The sequence below is a fragment of the Acanthaster planci genome, linkage group LG07, assembly GCF_054643075.1.
Source record: "Acanthaster planci isolate LZ-2023a linkage group LG07, COTS_SCS, whole genome shotgun sequence".
In the NCBI taxonomy this organism is placed as follows: domain Eukaryota; kingdom Metazoa; phylum Echinodermata; class Asteroidea; order Valvatida; family Acanthasteridae; genus Acanthaster; species Acanthaster planci.
In genome coordinates this window covers 2,214,089-2,237,540 of record NC_141783.1, presented here as the reverse complement: position 1 = coordinate 2,237,540, position 23,452 = coordinate 2,214,089, and the positions used below count along the sequence as shown (strand labels likewise).

General features: G+C 40.5%; 2 protein-coding genes and 3 long non-coding RNA genes across 7 annotated transcripts; 3 read left to right on the top strand and 2 right to left on the bottom strand.

Annotated features, from left to right (window-relative positions):
• Nucleotides 1–581: 581 nt before the first annotated feature.
• Nucleotides 582–6,810, top strand: msrb1 (methionine sulfoxide reductase B1). Its single transcript, XM_022235786.2, has 4 exons — nt 582–776; nt 2,125–2,267; nt 2,841–2,958; nt 4,159–6,810. Exons 1-4 carry the CDS (start codon nt 725–727, stop codon nt 4,182–4,184), a joined length of 339 nt encoding a protein of 112 aa, XP_022091478.1. The 5' UTR covers nt 582–724; the 3' UTR covers nt 4,185–6,810.
• thumpd1 (THUMP domain containing 1) lies at nt 4,392–10,784 on the bottom strand. 3 transcript variants are annotated; one of them, XR_015426048.1, is made up of 5 exons: nt 10,693–10,784; nt 10,057–10,333; nt 9,375–9,514; nt 7,608–8,528; nt 4,392–7,187 (listed from the first exon to the last, which is right to left on the bottom strand). XR_015426048.1 is itself a non-coding variant. In XM_022235797.2 (4 exons), the coding sequence occupies exons 2-4, from the start codon at nt 10,298–10,300 to the stop codon at nt 7,785–7,787; spliced, it is 1,128 nt and encodes a 375-aa protein (XP_022091489.2). In that variant the 5' UTR covers nt 10,301–10,333; nt 10,540–10,730; the 3' UTR covers nt 4,392–7,784. The 3 variants fall into 3 exon arrangements, 1 of the variants encoding a protein (XP_022091489.2); XR_015426049.1 differs by having other exon boundaries at nt 7,629–8,528; XM_022235797.2 differs by having other exon boundaries at nt 4,392–8,528; nt 10,540–10,730.
• A 19-nt stretch (nt 10,785–10,803) lies between these two features.
• Nucleotides 10,804–15,746, top strand: LOC110979747 (uncharacterized). The gene is made up of 3 exons (XR_002598237.2): nt 10,804–10,858; nt 14,428–14,466; nt 15,149–15,746. It is a non-coding gene; the product is annotated as an uncharacterized LOC110979747 (long non-coding RNA).
• A 1,560-nt stretch (nt 15,747–17,306) lies between these two features.
• LOC147798520 (uncharacterized) lies at nt 17,307–20,272 on the top strand. Its single transcript, XR_015426053.1, has 2 exons — nt 17,307–17,550; nt 18,920–20,272. It is a non-coding gene; the product is annotated as an uncharacterized LOC147798520 (long non-coding RNA).
• On the bottom strand, nt 18,299–22,944 carry LOC110979750 (uncharacterized). The gene is made up of 3 exons (XR_002598239.2): nt 22,780–22,944; nt 20,897–20,988; nt 18,299–19,070 (listed from the first exon to the last, which is right to left on the bottom strand). It is a non-coding gene; the product is annotated as an uncharacterized LOC110979750 (long non-coding RNA).
• Nucleotides 22,945–23,452: the final 508 nt, after the last annotated feature.

Sequence of the window (23,452 nt, the reverse complement as noted above, 5' to 3'; positions counted from 1 at the left end):
AATGACTAAGGGTGTAGACCACTAATTCAAGTGAGAATTTCTGGCCAGCTCATTAGCATTAAAAGTGCCCCCCACAGTATCTTTTGAAAAAGGAGATTGTATGGCCCCCAAAATGACGAAATTGTGTAAATAGTTGCCGGGATCAACTCCTTGGGTCTTTGCGCTTTCATATGAGAGCAGAAGGGCTAAAAACTACGGTTGGAAAATGGTCCTAAGTGCTTGAGAAAGTTGAGGGTTGCAACTTGAAAAATGGCTGCAATCAGACTTCGGGAAAATCACTTTTTGGGGGGTGATTTTGTTTTGTGGGAATAATTAAAAATGTAATTGGTTAACCCACAAAAAATTGAAAAGAATTTGAAAGATAAGTGACCAGACAAGAATTCAATTTGTGTTTCAGAAATGCAGGGATGTTGGCGTGCATGCTATTGGGCCCTGAACAGTGCTGATTTTTAACTGTTTTCAATGGGGCTTGAATTAGTGGACTGGACCCCTAAGGTTTTCCAATGTTGCACATGTTTGTTTTTATCAAAGAGAGCAAAGCGCCCTCTAGTGATGATTTTAGAACAGAACATAATTAAACACTAGTAATGTAAACGTCATCCTTTGCCAGGGGAGTTTGCTGGCGGAAGTTGAATTCTGCAAGTCACTCATGCTGCGTTTGGTGTTGGGTTTGGAAGGTGGAAGTTGACTTAATCGTGATCTGTGCTGACAAACAATCGCCAAGATGTCTTTCTGCTCGTGGGGAGGTGAAAAATACAAAAACCACTTTGACGCGGGTAAGAAAATGCGTCCGTCCGTGGCTCCCGTTCGTGTAGGCCGGCCAGGCCTTACGTAATGGTTTAGCGTGTTTACACGTACATTTAGTTACTCATGTTACCGTGTGCTGGTGTGTCGGAACGAGTGCCTATATGTTTTGTTTTCTTTTCTATATGAATATCAGGTCAGCACCATGTTCGAGTGTCACAGAAGAAGTTAAACTCCAACAAGTTTTGAAATGGGGTTCAGGACTTATGGTCACATGGGGGAAAGGTTGTGAACCATGATGTTCAATTACACGGGAAACTTGAGTTGTGATGGTCTGCGATCCAGGATTCTTAAAATACAAAAGGATAAAAAAAAAGACAGTACCATCATTAGTGCATGACATTGCAATTATCAGTCCAACAAACTTTTTGTTGATCCTGTAGTTTCTGCCTTTTTAAAATGTATTAAAGTAAACTTACTTTTTTTTACTAGGCTAAGTCTGATGTTGGTCCTCCCGGCTTGTTTTTTTAAATTCAAAGGTACTCCATACAAGAGGCTACAAATATTTGTTGATTTGCAACAAATTATCATGTGATATATCCTGTGCTTTACAACTCCACTTTGAATCATAATAATGCTCAAGTTGCTAGACTATGAATATGGATTAAATCATGGAATTCATCCCAATAAAATCAGTCCTACCCTAGAACTCGGGGGGGGTGAACAAGTCTGTGGTTATCAAAATTATTTTTGGGTGACACAGCCATAAATACTTATAAAGAGACTTTTGTGACAATAAATATTAATTGGAACTGCCAACTCCGGTTCACAATCATTCCAGCTCATGCGTCAAAAAACCAATATCATTCAATAAAGTCTGATTCTAATGGCACGTTATTAAGCATTTATCCCACAGCAGTTTGCATCCTTAACAATTGCATTAAAGAATGTTTAAAAGCTCAAATGCTGTTGTTTTTTAGATTTTAATTTATGTTGTGTATCTTTCTGAATGGTTGGAGTTTTTGTTTAAACAATGTTGTACATATTTTTGTCTGTATTTTTTATTGTGATATTTTAATGGTTTTTAAAAACAATTTTAGACACACAAAAGCAAAATGTATTTTGCAAGGAGGTGACAATGAAACAGCATAATAATGACAATAATAAAAACACTTAGTGACTGATATGTCAAAAAGGAGAATTAGATAATCTCTCTTGAATGCAGGTCGTAATGAATAAACTTGCAACTGAAATAAAATCACAAGACTTATTTTGTTGGATTCTGTCACAAATCAGATTCAGTGAAGTGAAGATAGACCTATCGTAAGTGACCAATTGCTCCCTTTAAATGTTGTTTTCTGTTCCGTGACCCGCATGTAGGTATCTATGTCTGCTCAAGCTGTGGTCATGAATTATTCAACAGCGTGTCAAAGTTCAAGCATTCCTCTCCATGGCCAGCATTTACGGACACTGTCTACCCAGACAGTGTCTCCAAGAGACCCGAGGGCTCTCACGCATACAAGGTGAGTTACATGTGCGTCACTACACCAGCACTGTGGGATTTTTAATTGTTCCATATGATACTGACTAGTTTTAGTGCTATCGTTATTCCTAGCATTTCGCTGTATCATCTTTCGGTTCCACTTCAGTGAGAACATCAGCTCATCTTATCTTATCAACCACCGGGAGAAATATGACAAATAATTGTCAAAGATTATGAAACGCGATACAGTTTACATGTATCCGAGACCTCGTCTGGATATGTTAGATCTTGAGTACTGTTTATCGGGAGGCCTTAGTGCTGTTGGGAACAATACAGTCTTCTATTATTACTCCAATACCAATGGCTAGTTTTCATTTTCCTCTGTCCTTTTGTTTTCTCCCTTTTTGTTTCCTTTTTCCTGTTTTTTGTGAGTCTGTTTTCTAAGTGGATGCCCGTGACCAGTTTGTTTAAAATTTGTCCCATTTTTTTTGGGTAAAAAATTGCAGTACTGCTGCAATCTGTCACTTGGAACTTTGGCATATGTTACAAGAAACGAACCCATATCAGCGCAAATGTTGACTTGTACAATATGCTTATTTCTTATGTTTCAAAGGTTTCCTGTTCCAAATGTGGCAATGGTCTTGGGCACGAGTTCTTGAAAGATGGTCCCGATGGGAAATCACGTTTCTGAATATTCTCCTCTGCCCTTGAGTTTAAAAAGGGCAAGAAAGGTAAGCCTATAAGAACAGAAGTAACACTCTTGACCCTAACCCTCCCAAATCATGCAAAATCCACCAGGAAGGTTTTGGAGGATTTTGTTGGATTGAGGAAATAGAACCCAGCCACTGTTACTTTACAAGGGGCTTGATAGGCACTGAAAGTGTAGCCTTTAATCCATGAAAGGCCAGTACTTTAAAGAGCAACTCAAAGGAAAACATGTTTTCTCTGATTTTATCCGTTCAAATAAATATGGCAGCATCCAAATTGAACGTTGCGTCATTTGTCTTTACAGCTCAAGTATAACAAGATAAAAAGGGCTTTTTTTTCTGTTCATGCCAAGATACGAATTCTAAACATGCTGAATGTAGATTGCATCATTCTGAGAAAACGAGGGAAATCCTCGCCCAGTGTTCGTAGTGGATAAGCGTTGTGCATGCCAAACAATGGCTACAAATAGTGGCTACATGCGCTGTTTGACATGCACAAGGGTTTATCCACTACGAACACTGGGCAAGGGTTCCCCATGTTTTCTCTGTTTTCTCAGAATGACGCAATCTACATTCAGCATGTTTAGAATTCGTATCTTGGCATGAACAGAAAAAAAGCCCTTTTTAGCTTGTTGTAGTTGAGCTCTGAAGACAAATGACACCGCGTTCGATTTGGACACTTTCATATTTATTTGAACAGAAAAATTCAGAGAAAACATGTTGTCCTTTGAGTTGCTCTTTAATGCTGAAGTGTTTTGGGAGAAACACACTCATAGAACAGTATATAGTGGTTCTGTGCGGAGAATGTATCATTGGTTTCCTGCTCAGTGGGAGATGTAGGATAATCTAGAAAATTGTTGTGGTAAAAATAGGGAGGGGTGTGTAGGTCAGGGTGTCATGCAGTTCAGTGTTTGAATTTCAATGTACATGTACGTTGTGTAGTCTGCACCAGTGGCAGGATTTGCGTGCCAAATATTCATTGGCCGAGACAATTGCACGTAGTGAATTCTTCCTCTGTGGAAACAAAAAAGAAAAGGAAAAGCATCCAAGTTTGAATAATAACAGCGTGTAACACAACTCTTTATGTAGAAGTAACAATAATATTGTGTTGAAATACTTATTATATGGTGTTACGGTGACAGTGTTTTACATTTTAGAATTTCCATGTGTTGAAGTAACCACAAAGCGCCACCATTTGTCCAAATTTGTACACTTTCTCTACAGAGAAGACTGGAGTAGCCAAGAAGTAGGCTGCAGTAAACCACCCCAATTCAGAGACATGGGACTACGACACTCATAGACATGAACTACGTGAATTAATGTAACAGCTCTTTGGGTTTAATTATTTATTTATTTTATATATTTATTTATTTCAGTCATTACTGAAATAAGTGACATGCAGTTGAACTTCAGTTTTCTTGTGCAGCACATTTTGACATTTTATTGAAATTTTTAAAATAACATTGGCAGACACACTGAATTTGGTCGGAGTGGACAACCTAATGATATTGAGCCATGTCTAATCTTTCAACTTTCCCAGATCCTTAAAAATCCACCAGGAGTTTTTTTTGAGAATTTGGCCTCTTTTTCTTGGAGTGATGGATTTGGGAGGATGTAGGAAGGTACCTTGCTGCATGATTGGAAAGTAACTTCTGCTGCCATTCTTCAAGTTCCGAGGGGCATTGTTTGCCTGCTCCGAGCTATCAATCAATCATGGTGTCTAATTCTGCAAATCTGACTGCTTGAGATTCATTATATAGGTGGCAAAATGTCCCTGAGGTCAAATGCTCTTCTATTGAGGGTTTTCAGTTTGTGGCAAGATGGATGTCAAGATGTAGCTGTGCACTCCAATCTGATTCTGTTCTGGTTCTGTTTGTGATGTCATTGTGCATTGTTCGTGTAAAACCAAGCAGAACTGTACACAGGCTGTGTGTCTGTTATAACTTATGAACTGTGCAAAAACTCACTTTTGACAGCAGTTGAGTGTAGTTTGTTTTACCTATTTTGTTTTGGTGATTTATTTTGCTTTTTAATCTATTCAAATGCGCATTCTGTCTTCTGGGTAGAGAAGGACTTTTGACGAAAGCATCTAGGGCTGAATTTTGATCATGCGAAAACTTGTCACATATGCGTAGATCCATGTCTCTGTCGGAAATATGGCAGTGGGTTTCCATGGCACCGTATTGGCCAGCCAATGAAGTCCTCAGGTTAAAGCCCAGCATCGGGAAGGCCAGAGAACTGATGCACGTACAGGCCCTGCCGTGCCAACCCACGGCCGTATCCTTTCTTAAACCAACAGCAACAACATAATTTGACGTCACGGCGTTCAACTGTTTAGAGGACACGTACAAAAAAACCAAATTTGAAAAGGGTTGTAGAAAAAGCCTCAGGATTCGAACTCTTTAAAGTCTTGTTATTTTAGCATTTCTATTGCATATTGGGAGTGTGCTATGGCACTTTTGGTTTAGTTTTCAAACCTTGAATCGAGATTGTTTGGATATTTTTTGACGGGTGACTTCCAGACTTTTTGATCCACAGTACCCAGATCCATGTGCAAATATTCAAACTTGAAGTGACAACTTCAGGGGAAGTATTATAATTCTACTCAATTTATTTTTGGTACACTTGTCCTTCTATTAAAATATATTTGACCAGTGCATAAGGAATAGTGTATATTTGCACAAGGAGAAGGCATTGTGTAAACTATCTTGCATTTTGAAAAAATATATTGATGGAGGAGATATTAAATTTTTATGTCAAGGTGAACACTGAAATACGTGTGACAGGTCACAGCAAAATTTGGTGTGCTTAGACCTTTTTATTTTTAAAATGGTTCCTTCTAGAGTTGACATAAAAGCTGTTTGTATTTTTGTGCACAGGCTTGGTTATGTGCCTCGGTAAATTGAGCGATTTTTACAAACTCTCCTTCAAAATGCAGCAGAGAAGAAAGTTTTAAGGCTAATGTCAGATTTACTGGTGTATGGGTGCTTTCAAGGATACAGAAACAGTATTTAGGTGTGTACATGTATTTGTGTCATTCTGTACATTCAGGGTCCAAATGTGGGACAGTTTTATGTCCCTCATACACCCAACCGGCAAAATTGGATATGGAAATACATTGAGATTAATGTCAAACTATCTTTACTTGCTTTGCTGGTAAGTTGCATTTCTTAAACATTCTTGGGACTTAGGAATGCGTTCTAAACTCACCAAATCATATGTAAGATGTGACTGGGACAAACAAAAAATTGAATTTAAAGAATGACTTGTATGTGTCATGTTTTATGTCAAAATATACCATTAAATATCTTGTGGTTTTTGTCATGTAACTCTAATCACAATGTAAAACCATCAAGTCTTTGGTGTTCTATGTATGTGTAAGTTACTTGTCTGTCCAGACACACGGTAGATTTGATCAAGGGTACGCAACCACAATTTTGTGCTTTTCCATTAAAAACAATTGAAACTATAGTGTGTTTGTACATATATATTACATTTAAAAAAGTGACTATTGGATACAGTGATTTCCTTCATGGAAAAGGAAAGAAGTGACATTTCTTCCTGGTTATGTTGTCAGCTGCAGGTAACTTCCTGCATTGCCATTAGAAGTTTCCAATAGAGGTAGACACATACCAGTTTAAAGTGTCCAAACGATTGCCACAGACAAGTACTTTACTGTTTACACAGAGACCATTCTTGTACTAAATAATAAACATGTGTTCTTTTACATTTAAACTTGTGTTTTAAACTAATTTCATATTTCTATGACATATATTGTACAAGTAATCGTTCACTTTGTTCATTTTTGAAACTTCAAATTTATATGTACTGTGTTGAATCAAAATTAAAGAAATTAATTTCATGTGATCCATCTAATTTCTGTAAGTCGCAAAAGATATGTGTTCAACCTTTCATCCATTCACCTGAAGTATCCCAGGTGATCTTTGGTTTATTCTTGACACCTTCAAATCTCGCACCTGAAGTGTCCTTTTAACACGACTAACAATGGGCTATAGAGTCTGCCTGTTTGTGAGAGGGTTGTGTCAGATTTTCCATTCTCACCCGTTTCCTTCACGCATTGCACCTGGCTGCCAAATATCCCAAAATGGCAGTGTTGTATCCGAGTCCAGTCACAAGTCCCTTCACAAGGCCAGTCAGAAGTAACAGGGTGAATAATGATCAAAGAATGCTTCTGTCACAGCTCATTTGAATAGCTTGTGAATTGGCTTAAGACTGAATGACTTGCAATGGACCTGTGATGGACTTACAGGGACTTGTGATGGACTTACAGGGACCTGTGATGGACTTACAGGGACTTGTGATGGACTTACAGGGACCTGTGATGGACTTACAAGGACTTGTGATGGACTTACAGGGACTTGTGATGGACTTACAGGGACCTGTGATGGACTTACAGGGACTTGTGATGGACTTACAGGGACCTGTGATGGACTTACAAGGACTTGTGATGGACTTACAGGGACTTGTGATGGACTTACAGGGACCTGTGATGGACTTACAGGGACCTGTGATGGACTTACAGGGACCTGTGATGGACTTACAGGGACTTGTGATGGACTTACAGGGACTTGTGATGGACTTACAGGGACTTGTGATGGACTTACAGGGACTTGTGATGGACTTACAGGGACCTGTGATGGACTTACAGGGACCTGTGATGGACTTACAGGGACTTGTGATGGACTCGAATACAACAATGGAAACTGGAAATAATGCAGGGTTGATGCATGTTTCATTGGCCCCAAAGTGCTTATCGGTAAGCAGCATGAGGCCATTAAGTTTGAAATTATGACCACCACACTGGGGTGATGATTTGGCTGCCATTTACTTCACCCATTGTCACTCCAACTACTGACTTGTTTCTCCGGATCTACAACCAACTGTTCCTTACTGTCCTGCGCCGATATCCCCTGGTCACATTTCTGTTTCTGCTGGGCGTTTTCACGCTCAGGATCTTTCTCTTTTTGATCAGCGTTGTCCAGCGTATTATCCTGACCTTGAGGTAAATCTACATTTTCCTCGTTTGTCGGCTTTTCAGTTATCTCTTCCGTGTTATTTTTTTGATCCTGTGCTGTCGTAGAGGCGTCCTTCGTTTCTAGGATTTTGGGGGTTGCCTTGGCACTTCGGCCAGGGGAGGCTTTCCGGGCAGCATCTCCATCCCCAACGATCTCTTGCAAGTTGTACCGCTTGAACTTGTTAAAGTCCCTCAGGACACTGAGACAACAGACGTGCTTGATGATTTCGACAACCACAGACAAATCCGGGTTGTCCAGATCGACTTTATGCTTCGGGCCTTTGCACGTTACCTCAGTAGCCAACAACTTGATGATGTCGTCTCGCTTGAGGGTGCCGTTGTTTCGGATCTTGATCCTGACGGCGAACGTAGCCGGCGTGACGCCATCCGTGTGGAAGTACGGGTAGAGGAATTCTGGGGCGTGCTTTGAGATATCTTCGATGCTGGCACGACAGGTGACACTGACTGGCAGCATGCGCATGATATGGCAGGATTTGCACGTCTGGGTGTTGGCTATATCAGTCATTATGTGGTGCACCAACTCCGTAGGATCCACCAACTGAAACAAATTGCAATGGTAAGACACTGTGATAACTCATGAAGGTGAAGTTAACCCTAACAGTACCGGGCATTGTATGGCTTAGAGTACTCAGTACTACAAAATACTATGTAACACTCTGAGCCTGAAGGATCTAGCGCTACAAATTACTATTTCTGGCTAGGTTTATTCCATTGTTACTGGTACAGAGAACAATGAAACTATGCATTCATAGTGCCACAGCACTGTACGGTACATTGTTTTCTCGATTGTATTTTATGGCTTCAGAGAATAATAATGTCATGTCCTCTTCCATGCGACAGGGCTGAGTACTACATTTTACTAAGTAGTACTTTGTAGCATTCGGGACTGTTAGGATTTGGGCTGAATGCAATTTTTTCATGTTGAAAATCGGAGGAATTCAGAGGATTCAGGATGGTTCCTAGTAAAACGGCCGAGGGGGTTAGGGTTAAACAGTTGAAATATGCCAGTCTTTGTCATTGCTTGTAGTTAAAACTACTTGCTTTCATTATGTGGTATCAAAGGTTGAAGAAAACTTCCTGTCCAATAGTCTCTCCAAAGGGTAATTAAGATAGTGTTATGAAACTTGAATGCACGTTCTGTTGTGCACTTCATGCTCATGAGAAGCCACGATGGGTTTGTGCACATTCTGGTGAAAATCAAATGAGCATGCTTTGTACTATACGTGCACAGACTAGCATGCACACAGTATGCCCATCTGTGCTAGAACTAAGAGTGACCTTTTGAACACACATCAACTGTTTTTGTTCATAGCCCATTACGAACATGGAGAATGCTGTTGCCAAAGCAATGAATAAAAAATTGGTTTCAGTTTAGTACATGTACCTGGGTTCTGATGAAGATGACATTCTTGGCACCACTGTTGATTGCCTCAAACCTCATCTCCTTCTGTTCTCGTTTCTGTTTCATCTCGGCTACTTCCCTGCGCAGCGAGGCCTCTATATCTTCAGGCTCAGATTCCGATTCTGAAAAATAGGCAGTCCAGTTGGCTAGGTTAGAGTGTGGTCAACGAGATGACAAATTTACAGTGAAGAGCTCAGAAAGGTCTATAGTTGTGTCACAGGCTCTAAAACGCTAATTTGAGTGGCGGGGGGCATCGCTGCTTTTTTCTTTTCTGCTGTTAGTGGACATCAACAAAAAACTTCAGGACAAAATCAGAAAATGGTCAGGAATTATCTGTTCTTGGGGAGTCAAAGCTGGATGGTGACTGACACCCATTTCTTGTGACGCTTATAATTATCAAACCAACAGAGAGGATATAAACTTTCTAGAAATAATCAGTACTGATCATTCAACAGTGAACTTCCATATTGCAGATGTACAGCTTTTGTCTTTTATTTTGGGGATTTCAGTTAAAAATAACATGGGCACAAGAAGAAATGGACCCTGAATGGTGAACATTTGACACCTAGACCTAGCCATCTCGTTACACTCTCTTAGTTTAACTTTTCTTTGTCTACAAAGCTCTGTAGCAAATAAACCTCACATCAACAGTTATCCTACTCACCACTTCCAGAGCTAGCATCGTTATCCCCTCCCATTTTCTCTGGACCATACAGCTTGTCGGCGTACTCGCTCAGCAGGGAGTAGGCCTCGCGGAGGCAGAGCAGCTCCATGCGGTTACAGGTCAGGAGAAAGCCTCTCATACCCACGTCCAAGAACCTGTCCCTTCGCATCTTCTTGCCAGAAGGCAGGCTACTCTGGATGTAGAAGGCCTTGGATCGCTTCTTGCCTCTTCTCTTATCTGCCATCTTACAGAACTAGGCCAAACTTCAAAGTCAATTCTGAGTGAAAGAAAAAGGCAAAACATCATACATTGAACGTTTAGTGAAATAAAGTCCATAAAGATATAAGCAGGCCTTGTCCTAAGTTACAAGTTCTTTATAATTTAAGTACTTCAACTAGGCCTACAACTAACAAGTTTTTACAAAAAGTAGGCAGAAGGAGCTAAACTGGGTCGACCCCCCCCAGCGATCACATTCATACTTACTAATGATGTTCAAGGGGTAGGCATGATAGGGGTGCTAGCCAAGCTAAAGCTCTATGCCAACAGGAAAAACACACGACTGATAGCGCCTAGCAGACGTTGCAAAGGACAGGCGCCGACTGAATTACTGAGGACTCAGTGAATAGGAGGACTTACATGAAAAACAACTGTTCTCAAGAAAAAAGTACGCTCATGAATGACTTGATATCCTGAGACTGTCATGCACATGCGTGACCTCCCGCTGAAGTAAATACCGCCCTCATTTGGTTGTAATTTCCCGCCTTCACGATGGCAAGAAAGTCGGACATGCGCCTTCTACACGGTAAGTGGTTCAGTGTTTATGATATTAGTGTGTTTTGAAAGTTTTTAAGATCTTGGAGGAAATTAGTCCTGCATCTTGAGAGAGACAGGAGACTGTCAGAATTCGTAAGGCATGTAAGGCCCGCCCAAAGGGCGGGTCAAATCTGTGCATGACAACAGAAACGAGCACTGAACCAACTAGCCCCACTAGTGTGGCACGGATCACTCCCGAAAGATAAATCGAGTGATCCGTGCCACACTAGTGGGGCTATGAACCAACGGGCATTGCATGATAAGACACAGCAAGGCAATGCAAAAAGGTCGGATGACCGGACAAGTATCTGAGTGTATGCCATGAAAAAAGTTCTGAATCTGAATCGTATAGTCGGCAAAGCCTCCATCAGGAAACGTCACATCAACTTTATTATTCATCATCAAACATTTTATTGATCAGCAATTTGGAGTTTAGAAGAAGGTCCAGTTTGGAAACCGGAGTACCCGGAGAAAACCTACGAGAGTGGGTATGGAGTGGAAATCAAATGCACTTAAAGCCTGGGCGGAAAGAATTCCATATACGAAGTTCACTTTTTAGGAGAAATTTTTGCTCCAGGACAGATTTAAAAAGGGGCGACATTTATTTTTGGGGGATAGATTTGTAGTAATTACGCAATATTACAGTGAACTTCGTATATGGAATTCTTCCCGCCTGGGCCAAGCTTGGATTCGAACCCGGGCCTCCTTCGTGCAAAGTGAGGAAAGAACTGCTACGCTAACCTGCTCAGTTCCATATGGGCGCCGCTTGACATCCTGTGCACGAACCCTACGAGGCTGGTCTGAAAATTTTAAGTGTTTTCTAAGTAACTGACTTGGTTTTTTCCCTCCTAAATGGAACTATTCTGGACATGTTTTTGCTTTCTGACTTCTTACACTAACAGGTTACAGTAGGGAATTAGGCCTACTGGTGTCTGATATGTGGAACTCTTCCCACTAAAGTGCCAATAATTTTCCTTCCAGTGACCTGTTAGCATCTAGGCCTATGTCCTTCAAAATCGAATTTAGCAACATTGATGTCTTAGAAAACAGGAGATCAGATCAGTCTCATTGGGTTTGTGGACAGGGTAGAAAGTGCTGTTTGCATATGGAATTCCTATCCCAGATATTGATAAGTAATTTGTGATGGGTCCACTGGCACAAGAACCCACCTATAATGGATGGAGCAAACAGTGCTGGGACCATAAATCAACTTAACCAGATCTATGTGAAAAAAAAAACAAGACGTTACATTCATGGATTTCATCACATTTCACTGTGGGGAAAGGGACATAACTTTGATTAAAACTATAATGCAAGCTCACAAAGTGCAAAGCCCTAAAACAGCAGACCCGCTGAAGGTTCCAGGAAATTTTGGATTCCAGCACTTTTTGGTGTGACCTTAGGCAATTTCACGGTGACCACTTTAACTACATTTTTTTGGCAAATGCTTTGGCAAGATTTATTTCATTTTTTTTCAAATAATTTCTATCTGAAATATGAATAAAATGTAGGCCTACTCCCTCCCCCTACATTTTTTATTGAGAGTGCAAACAAAAGTGGAGCGGACAAATGATATGACGTTCCTCCTCTTCAAAAGTGGGGGACTATTTCCCCCTCATCCCCACACCGACAGACAGCCATGCTATTACCACATATTGTATATAGCTGCCTCAACCTATGACGCTACAGTTAAGCTTAAGGGAAGAAGTCAGATTGATGATAATGTCTTGCTAGAATCTGTAGTAACAACGTTTTTACTCTTGGAAATTTTTTTTTCAGATTTTCCTCAAGAAGTCTTGCTGAAATGCATTATTTGTCAAGTTTCATCATTCATTTATTAAGGATACAATTACAATACCTTAGACAAGTCCATTTTAAGAGGTCCCAAAGTACGGATTACCCTCTGCATGGTATCTTAATACTGGCACTGAAAATTGTAGTGAAAAATTAAAGTGTCTGAAATTCAGTCCAGAAAGTCAAAATAATTGCGCCTACAATTCGGGAGCAAAATCGGGCAGAGGGCTCACTTTTTGTGTGGCCTCTTGAAGTTTAAAGGTCATGTTTAACCATTGCTTTCTTCATTCACAATACCCAGTATTCACAATACCGCATTCTTCAGAAAATTGCTTACTCCATTTTAGGGGAATTCTTTGAAACAAGTCTTTTGCTGTCTTTCATTGCCAATGTTATGTTGTCACCTTGAAGCTAATAGTTGGAACCCACCACAGTTTCACTTGCTGAATTAGGGGCTTAAACCACATCACAGCACTAAGAAGGGTCCAGAGTTATCTCCATTGTTATTTCATGGAGTTTAGCATTTTCCACTTTTGACTACCTCCACCCAGGGACCTTCACCCCTTGTTATTAAGTCACCTGTTTGAGTTCAGGTTAAATACCCATATGCACTGTTGTCATGTAACTACATGTATGGTAAATATTCCAGTTTCAAAATAAATGTTGGAAAAGAGACTAATTCTGAGGAAGTGGAGGATGGATTTTTGCTGCATGCTGATTGAATTAGTGTTCATTTTGAAGTTCCTATCAACAGGGGTTACATGCCACTAGCCTTGATCCAACAAGGAGGAATGACCATCAGTACAATACCGGTCAAGTTCTAGTCATGAGCAACTGATCCCATACAGAAATTGGCAAAGATTAAGTTGACAGTGAATCCTTTCTGCTCTTTGTTCAGGCCATTTTGTCCCCTCTTGCAAATAAGTGAAAGTCACATAAATTAAGCAGGGGTGTAAGAATTCAGCTTTTTTTTTTGTTCAGATGATGACCCTGAATTTTCAGCTTTTGTGTACTATGGGTCTGTACAAAAGTATGGGAGCTTTTTGCTAGCTGTTTTCAGCTTTAATTTTAAGTGGCCACTTACACCCCTTATTAAGGAACTTAGGGAAGGACCCCAGTGAAGCAAACAACCAGCAATCATAGTGACACATCCTAATTATTGTATTGGGAACAGGAGGTTGAGCCAGAACGATTCCCACCTCGGAGCGTATAGGGCACTGACCAGCCATTCATTTTTGTTCCACCAAAAATTAAGAAGGCTTCCCTCCAAATTTTGAAGCAGACAAGTTAAACATTTCTCCTTGTCCTATTTCTCAAATAATTAAACGGGCCACCCCTGCCGATAAGGAAAAGAAAGCTGTCAGTTAATGATAATCTTCAGGGAAGAGTCAAAAACTATTACAGTCTTGAAAAGGGAAAACTGATGGTTTGTGGTGTGTTGATAGTTCAACCACAGAACCGTCTTGGTTCTCCTGTCAAACAAACCTAGGAGTCAGCTTAACTCCTTCCCAAAAGACTACACATAACTGACAGTATGAAAGTGCACATGAGATCCACCCCTATCCAGTTACCCCCCCCTCCCCCGCACTCCAAACTCTCTGCAGTTGTTTGGTGACATTTCATGAGAAGACCTTATTTTTTCACTCTATCCATTTGGAAAGAAATTTTAGACAGAAAATTTGTGCCAATCTTTTCAAAGTTTTATCCCGTCAGTTTCATTTTTGTTTTGCAAACGTATAATAATGCTTTATTTATTTTCTGCAGGTTAGTGGTTGAAAATGGCCATTTGATGTCATAACACAGGTATGTTTGAGCTCCATCTGTAATTAGAGGTCAAAGGTGAAAGGTGATTCCCTTCAATTTTGCAGTTTAACCTATTTCCAATTGGTGGATAGTATTATGTGCATCTCACATTTACAGCCAAGAGTTTATGAATTTTAATATCCCCGTTTTACACATAGTGTGACCACTAGCAAAATGGTTATTTCAATTTCAGAGTTTGTGCAGCAGATAAAAAAATCAGGTTGCAAGGTTCTCATCCTTTCCATAATTGCGAAAAAATAACCCAAATTTGGTAGACATTTGGCAATTGTATAGCAAAGTTGAAAGTAATCGAGAGCAATTTTGAACTTAAATAAATATAACAGAAAAGGCCGATTTTGCCGGGATCTGAAAATAGATTGCCTTTTGAGAACTCTTTAAGGATACATCCAACACACCATAATGCATCACTCTGAAAAAGATTAAAATGTATTTGAAGGAAAAGCATGCCAGGAAGAAATGTACATTTCAAAAAATTGCTCACAGTTGAAGTGTTGATATTCATCATCGCAATAGACAATGAAATGAAAGCCTGTTGGAAAAGAGTTTTTGTTTTCATGTTATAGATACTGGAGTAAAACTTTGAGGTTTACTCCAACAAAAACTTGGCAAATTTCTGTAGGCTGTTAATATTTACACAGGTCATTTGGTTTTCCTTTGCCAGGTAGCGGCACCAGCTGGTTGGTACTTGTCACCAATGCCTGGTCCTTCCAAGATGCACGATGTCACCAGCAGCTCCAAAGGAAGGAGTCAATCAGACAGATGTCCAGAGGAGTTTAGGGAAGGACTTGATTGGGAACTCACTTTGCATAGAGAAAACGGGACTTTCTTTTTCATTAATGAACTATACCCCTGCTGAACTTAAATCTAGCTCTTAAACACGCATTCTAGCTGCAGCTTACAGGATTTGAATTTTGTAAAGATGTTTTTTCAGGATATGTAAATTGACGGTATCTCATTCATATTCATAGTCGAGTGCCAATTTCTCATTGGTCAATGAACCACGCATGCAAGGCTCTATAAGTGATCATGCAAAGTATACTATGCTACTGTACCACTATCTTTATGTTAGTACATAAATACTCCATGGCTTATTTTGGGTAGATACTCTATATTAGTTCCTCCAAGTCAGGAAACAATATGCCTTGCAAGATATCTCCTAGCAACAGTCAAATCTTGTTATAGTTGTATAAGACACTTGAATTTGATCAGTGTGCTTCAGGTAAAAAATAAAATGAGGAAAGGGAACCCTTGTTAACGTCCATTGCTTGGCTTATTTTGCCTCACTGATTTTGTCTCGTTTTGCATCTTTTTGTTGGAAAGAATCATCCTTGCGGCATCGCATCATTTCTGGAAATCTATTATTGCCCCCTGAAAATTTGAACGACATGAAACTGAGACTGAAAAGGCTTTTTCGGTTTTGTGTAAAACACTTCGAAAAATGTTGACTCTGTGTAATCTTTGTACGACCATTTGCAGCAAATGACTCGGTAAAGGCATGGAGGTAGGTTTCCTACCTCCATGGTAAAGGATGGATATTTCCCATAGAAATTCACCTAAAAATAATATGCTTCCTCCTAATAAAGTTCTTTGCTCGAAATGGACAGATTTCAGAATTCAGAAAAAACGTCGAGTTTAATTTCAGTTAGATTTTTGCTTTACTTTGCGATGCCTGTGGTAACTACTTCATCCATGCTTCATCCAAATGCAAGTTTTAGTAGCAGCAGCAGGAGGTCGTTTATTATTCAGCTTCTACGTCTGGATAGAAGTCTACTAACAACCAGAATGCACTGTAACCGAAGCAGATCACGTGACAGGTACCGGGAACCAATAACAAAAGAAGAGGGAGTGGTGTGGCGTGGTAAAAATCGAAAAGCTGGAAGGCAAACGCATTGCACAATTCCCTTTTCAAGTACCGGGAAACTAGAGGCGAATACAAGACGTTTTTAGGTTATGCTCCCTTTGCACACACGTAAACTGAATGGGTCAAACGGCTGCAAGGAAGGCTAATTCTTTTATTGGTTTCTTTTGTTCCGTCTTACCCGAACAATAAAATGTTTCGAGGCTTACAGCGGATTAAACGCCGCTATCTTTCGTTACGCTTGAGTGAACAACAATGGGGAGAATTGAAGCAGAAAATCTCGAAAAACTCGCCTTTAAAAGCATTTCAGCCAACAAAATGATGCTTTTTACAGAGGAAATTACATAATAAACCAGACTATAGTTTCGAAATTCGAAAATTCCCACGGAATAAAAAGTTAGCTTTTTTTGACTGGTGGGTTCCACTGTAAAACTTTCCACCCGCGAACGTAGGTGGCGCTGTTTCATGTAGGAAACGGTTTGCGTTCTGTGCTGAAGATCGTGCACCCACAGTACACGCACAACCCGTACCGACCGCTTTGCGGTACCGTAACGTTTGCCGAGAAGAAAACAGCGCCACCTACGTTCGCGGGTGGAAAGTTTTACAGTGGAACCCACCAGTCAAAAAAAGCTAACTTTTTATTCCGTGGGAATTTTCGAATTTCGAAACTATAGTCTGGTTTATTATGTAATTTCCTCTGTAAAAAGCATCATTTTGTTGGCTGAAATGCTTTTAAAGGCGAGTTTTTCGAGATTTTCTGCTTCAATTCTCCCCATTGTTGTTCACTCAAGCGTAACGAAAGATAGCGGCGTTTAATCCGCTGTAAGCCTCGAAACATTTTATTGTTCGTGCAAGGCGGAACAAAGGAATCCAATAAAAGAATTGGTCTTCCTTGCAGCCGTTTGACCCATTCAGTTAACGTGTGCGCAATTGGGGCACAACCTAAAAACGTCTTGTATTCGCCTCTAAGTGGCCAGTACTCGAAAGGGAATTGTGCAGCGCGTTTCCTTTCTGCCCTCCCCCCATTCCTTGCCACGCCACACCCCTTCCCTCCTCTCTTATTATTGGTTCCCGTTACCTGTCACGTGGTCTGTTTAGGTTACAGAATGATTTCCGGTCATTTGTGGACTGGTCTCCAGACAAGGAACATCGTGTTAACAGTCAGGCGCTCTGGCAGCTGCACTCTAACAGTCGTCGAGGTGAAGGTAAGCCAAAATTAAGTGAAATTTGATCCAACTCTTTTTTTGGAGCTCAGTTCCTCAGACTTAAGGCTCAGTTTGGATGTTTGCTCAGTTTTGCATATAGAATTTGAATTGGACTGTTGATAATGTAAAGACATTATCAACAGTCCAATTCGAATTCTATTTGCAAACCCATGTCCACCTATTTGGGGAAGAGTTCCATATACGGGCGTCAGTGATTATTCCTTACAGTGACCTGTACGCCATCAGAAAGAAAAGCATGTCCAGAAAAGTTCAATTTAGGAGGGAAAACACCAAGTCCTTTACTTAGAAAACGTAGAATTTTTCAGACCAGTCTCATCGAGTTTGTGCACTGGGTTTCAAGTGACGTCAGTATGGAACTCTCTCCTCTATTTGCCATCTTGGTTTAATTATATTGATGGTCTCAAGGGTGCATTTGCTGCCATTTGTATGAAATTGTTTGCAGTACACTGCAGTCGCCATTTTAATGCTTTCGAGCAGAATGTTGCACCCCGCCACGTCCTCGTTTTTGTACACAGTCCATATGGAGTGCCAACATTTTCAAATTATTTCATACACAATTGGGAATACTTTTCAGTTAAAGCTGCGTACAGGTCTTTAGCATTAATAACCCTTCTGAAATAAAATATGAGGAAAATGTGGCGTCAGGATGCAGTAATCTCTTTTAAAGGAGGTGGAAGGGGAGACAAAATGTATATCTGAAGTAAGAAAACACTGGACGTCAACGCGATTGTTGTTCCTCGTTTTATTTCTTTAATTCAAACACACTGATCAAAAAACATTACTATGGATTCAAGTGTCGTGTCCTACAAATTCACATCATTTTGTCAGTACATGTATCAACTTCCCTAGGTATTGCAAGTTGACAATGCCTTCCTTCAGGAACTTGTTTACCGACTTCCAATACGGAGAAGACCAAAAATAAATGTTAAATATCAACCAAAAATAAATGCTACATTTAATTAGTATTACTTATATTATGCAAGGCATCTCTAAATTCGGGCAAACACCCACTAGCAAATTTAAAGTGTGTCGCGATCCTTTTTCCTACTTGCCTATCCAGCATGTGGCAGTTAAGATCAAGTGTACAGTCAACACTGCATAGGCCTACACGTACATATGGATGATCCTGGTGTTGGTGAATTACCAATGAAAAAAACTGGCTCATGATCATCTAAAACATATGAGGTATCTTACCTATCCAAGAAATACAACTCCCCAAATTTCAAAGACTGTAAGCTACAGCTGCATATGTTGAGTGTTCAAAGCTCTTTATGAAATCACAGTTGGTTTACAGAGATCGCAGTTTTTAGTGAATGAGAAACTGTTTTCTTTTTTTTCTCCATTCAAGGTGGGTTCCAGTTTGAGTTCTTCCCTGACCCTTCTGGACATCTGTGCGATCGACTCTTGCCTTCAGCCAGCTGTGACCAACCGATGTGGGTGACATCATGCATATTTGAAAGACGACAACCGTGACATCAACCCACCAGCAACACCACTACCTGATGATGGAAACCGAATGACGACATGTTAATTGTGAACTGTCATAAATGCAGAAGCAGTTTGAAACTATGTAATACATGTAGACCGATTTCGCCCAGTACATCACATGACCTATAGTCAGGGTTCTAGCCGCGGTGGGCGGCGCCGGGCACAATCCAGTACTGCAAATTTCTGCCCGGCAATCAGGGTTAAAATTGGCTGTGCCACCCAGCACGGATTTTCCAAAAAATGAACTGAAATATTACTGAAAATGTAAATGTACCGATTGGATCGTATTTCAAGCATCAGAAAGCATTAAAAACTGCACTCACTATGCTTTGTAATCCAAAATTTACCCGGCACTAAAATGGTCGTAGCTAGAACACTGCCTATAGTAGATATCAAACATCAACAAACATGGGTGTCCCCCATAGCAAAGTGTGTCATAAATGCCATTTACCACAATAAAACTGACGGTCAGTAACGTTCTCAGCCCACGGATGTGTTGAGTGCTATACCGAAAATTGGCTTCATTTTTGGTAAACAAAACTCAAACCACACATTGCTCTGGGAGGACACCACGGTCATTGACATTTATACCCACTATAGACCTTTTCCTATGATGTCACAATTGTGCTGGACCGCTATGTGTTGTGATGGTAATCAGTGGATAGTGTTGTGATGGTATTCTACTTATTCAAGATAAACTAATCAAGCATGCAGCATTCGCACGTGCGTTTGTATGTAAGTGAAGCTGCCCGTAGGAATGTATGCGGTCACCGTGGCCAAGGCGGTCCACACGTGGGGGTATTGTTTACATCAAGGGCAATCCAGTGACGTGGGTGAAAAACGTCTATAGGTCATGTGACTTAGTAGGCACAATCAGCCTGTTCAATGACAGACGGACCCAATCAAAGGATTGTTACATATTCTCCATTGAAGACAGAATATGCAACAATATTAAGTTTAAGAACTCCAATAATTTGCGGTCTTTTGAATGCATTCAGAAACTGGCTGGAAACTATTTTGTATCTTAACATTTGCAACAATATGTCCGCTGCAACACTAAGAAGTGACCTTTTTCAAAAGATTATATCTACGCTAGGATATAATTATCTGCAGGATTTGATTTGAGCAAATTCTACAAATGTTTAAAATCACTACCTTCTAGTAAGTTTTTCTGTGGAATTTCTTTGAAGCTGAAAACAACAGGTGGTCTGTAGTGAGTGTTTAAGTGGATTTTTCTGTGTCTACTGCACTTTATAGGTTTTGCTATTGTCACTTATAGGACCTATAAACTTCAAGATTTATACATGAATTCAAGTTTTGAAGTGAATGAAATAAATAATTAAAAAACAAAACTTCTTTGAGTGCCCCGTGCATTGTGGTATATTGAAAATTTCTCTAATGAGGTCCATAAACCTACTCCATTGTCAGATCCCAACCTGAAACATTTGCCTCAGAACGTGATTGTGAGAATAAGAACCTGGCCATTGAATGTTCTTCGACACAAACCTTAAAACTCAAATTCAATCAGTCTCGCCAGTTTGTTGATATGTCAGATGCTGAAACCTATAATCATTTGGGAAATTACTACATGAGAAAACACATTGCCTTTTTCCAGTTTGCGTCCGAAAAAAAATCACTTTGAAAAGACAGGTGACTGGGATGGACGGCTATATCAGAGCTCATGGTTGAACATGTCGGTGTGTGCTGTATCTTCATGTTTCAGGAAAAAAAGTTATGAATACCTTTGGGGACGGGGTTCAACCCCCCAAGGGTACCCTTTTGGTGCACCAATGATTGAAAAGTTACAAGTTACACGCCAACATTTATGGGGAATTACCTTTTGAACACCTTGTCATGTGACCCCTTCTTGCCAACGGAGCCAAAACATTCCTTCGTTATGACATCAAATGGCGATCATCGACCTCAATCCTGTGCAAAAGAAATAAAAAACTGATGAAATTGATAGGGTGAAACATTTTGAAATGTGGGCACATTTCTCTAAAATTTCACTTCCAGCGCAGTGCAGAAAATTGACCCTTAATTGGCTTCCCAATCAGTGAATACTTGAACCGCGTCTAACGATGCAGTCGGAGGCATTTGCATGTGACTCTGCATGTGTCACCTTGTGTTGGGAGAGAGGTTTAATGGAACTATGAAACACAATCAGCCTCAGGTAATGGTTTGCACATTCATGAAATTTAGCCTTCTGGGCAGAGGAAACAAACTGACTCAAAAGGTTTTACTAGAACTACGCGAACAAGTGAGACACCATAAACCCTTGCTGTGACCTCCCAAGACTTTACTAGTTCCTGGGTCCTGTCCTTTGTGGGCTGCTCTATTGAACCTTTTTCTTCATACAGCTTGGGTAGTTCATTCAGTGTGTGGAAAAAAAAAACAGAAACTTTTCATTTTGTCTGAAATTATCTTTGTAGGGCACCCTACAAATTCTTGGCAATCCAAAAAAAAGACACAAAGACAATTTCTTTTTATTAAGTACTACTGCTTACTAATACAGAGTAACCAAGATGGGCCATTGCTGGTTGTTTTCTTCACTGGTGTCCTTACCACAGATATGTCATTTATGTTATTTTCTGTTCTGTTGAACTTTGTGTCACTTGACCGCGGCTCGCAGATGGCTGTTCCATGTCAAGACATATCTAATATACAGCTACAGTCTGGTGGACTGAAACTCTATGTGCAGGTGAGTTCTTGACATGGAAACAGCCGTCTGCAGGCTGGGATCAAGTGACGTAAAGTTCAATAGACTCATTTTAATTAAAATATGGCATGCAAGAGTGACCGTGAGATTGAATGGGTAAAGGCAAAAAGACTGGAAAATACCAGAACGTGAGTGAAATCATTCAAATAATGTGTCATAAAGCGGAGAGACTAAAAAAACTTTTGTGTACGCAAAGAAATTTGTGCCAACGATTATAAGAGGGTGTGCCGAAGAATTGACCACGCCGACAACAAATTGCGTTTACGGATGTGTGGCTAAAATCTATTTCTACCTCCATGGATGGAGCAGGAACGAGGGTCCGGCCACACTAGGGGCTCAGTCAGGCCTGCTTACTTTTTAACCACTTCCTGCCGGGGACTCCGGGATCGGAGACGTATGGTTTATATGGGTGGCCGGGGTCTCCGAACTCCGACAAAAGAAACAGGGCCATGTAACAAAAGACCATACTTTGAACAAAAGACCAGGCTGCTGGGCATTACTGGCATTTTTCACTCTCAAACGTGGTGATAATCAAGCCTTGTTTTGAAACCCTATACCAGGGTTTGGGGCATTGAGAGCGAGCGGATTACCACCGGGGACAAAAGCGCTCCACTACCGCAGCAATGAGCCACACAGCACCGCTGCACGTTAATCTGGCCCCTATTGAAAAGAGGTCAGCAGTGCACTGAGCCAGGTCCGTGAACAAAACTTTTACAGTTATATAACACCGCACAATCTGGGCTCTGTTTTCAAGGCTGCAGGCCTGGCTGAAATACTCGGGCGTCAATGAAGGTCACCTATCAACTTAGAGTAGTGCCTGAAGATTACTTCGTGCGGCTATAAACGACCGTTAAATGAAATGGCGAATTTTTGAAGGACTTTGAAAACGGAAAAAATGATAGTCATGCCGGCCCAGCATCATCAACATTGAAAAATGCCCCGGCACGAAGTGGTTAAGCAGAAAATGAATTTTTAACAATCCATTTGTACATCTTTCTTACCATCATTTGGCTACCTCTCCACTCACACAAAAGGCTGTCTAACCCCACAAACAATTCCAGGAATAAGCAGTTTTTTTGAAGCAAAATTGAACGAACTCTTCCACAATGCATATGCACGTACCAAGGAAGCACGTACACTTTCGATAAACAGCGCCCTCTTGTGAAAAAAGGAACAGCGCCCTCTACTGATTCAATACAAAGCGCCCTCTATTGAAAAATTTGAGAGTAATAACTACAGGGCGCCCTCTGTCAAAATAACTATTGGAGAGAGAAAACTTACAGCGCCCTCTAGGCTTGTCTTGAATAGAGCCATTTCTCAAATTGAGGTTTTGTTTCCGATGGAGCTCCCATTCTGACTTCATCGATCCCAAGTGAATTCGAGGTTTCAAAAAGAAATAAAGGCAATTGCGCCCTCTCTAGTTTAGTGTTGGATAAGTTTAGCTTTTTCGTAAGTATAGCGCCCTCTCCATATACTGTAAACCTCAACAAAATGAGCAACAGCGCCCTCTTTTTTACACCTTTCCCACTGATTATGAGTGATAGCGTCCTCTTTCTAAAAGTGCATTAATTTAAAAATCATGAATGCCGCCCTCTAGCAACATCTGTTGAAGAACCGCTATTTGCTGATAGTGATAAGTTAACTTTAACTTCACATCCGAATGTTTGATGCACT

Excerpts from the sequence above, each read along its gene's own strand:
- thumpd1 (XM_022235797.2), bottom strand. The coding sequence starts at position 10,300 with ATGGCAGATAAGAGAAGAGGCAAGAAGCGATCCAAGGCCTTCTACATC. Across the intron at positions 9,515-10,056 it reads CGATGCTAGCTCTGGAAGTG|AATCGGAATCTGAGCCTGAA; the intron begins GTGAGTAGGATA and ends CCTATTTTTCAG. Across the intron at positions 8,529-9,374 it reads TCATCTTCATCAGAACCCAG|TTGGTGGATCCTACGGAGTT; the intron begins GTACATGTACTA and ends AATTTGTTTCAG.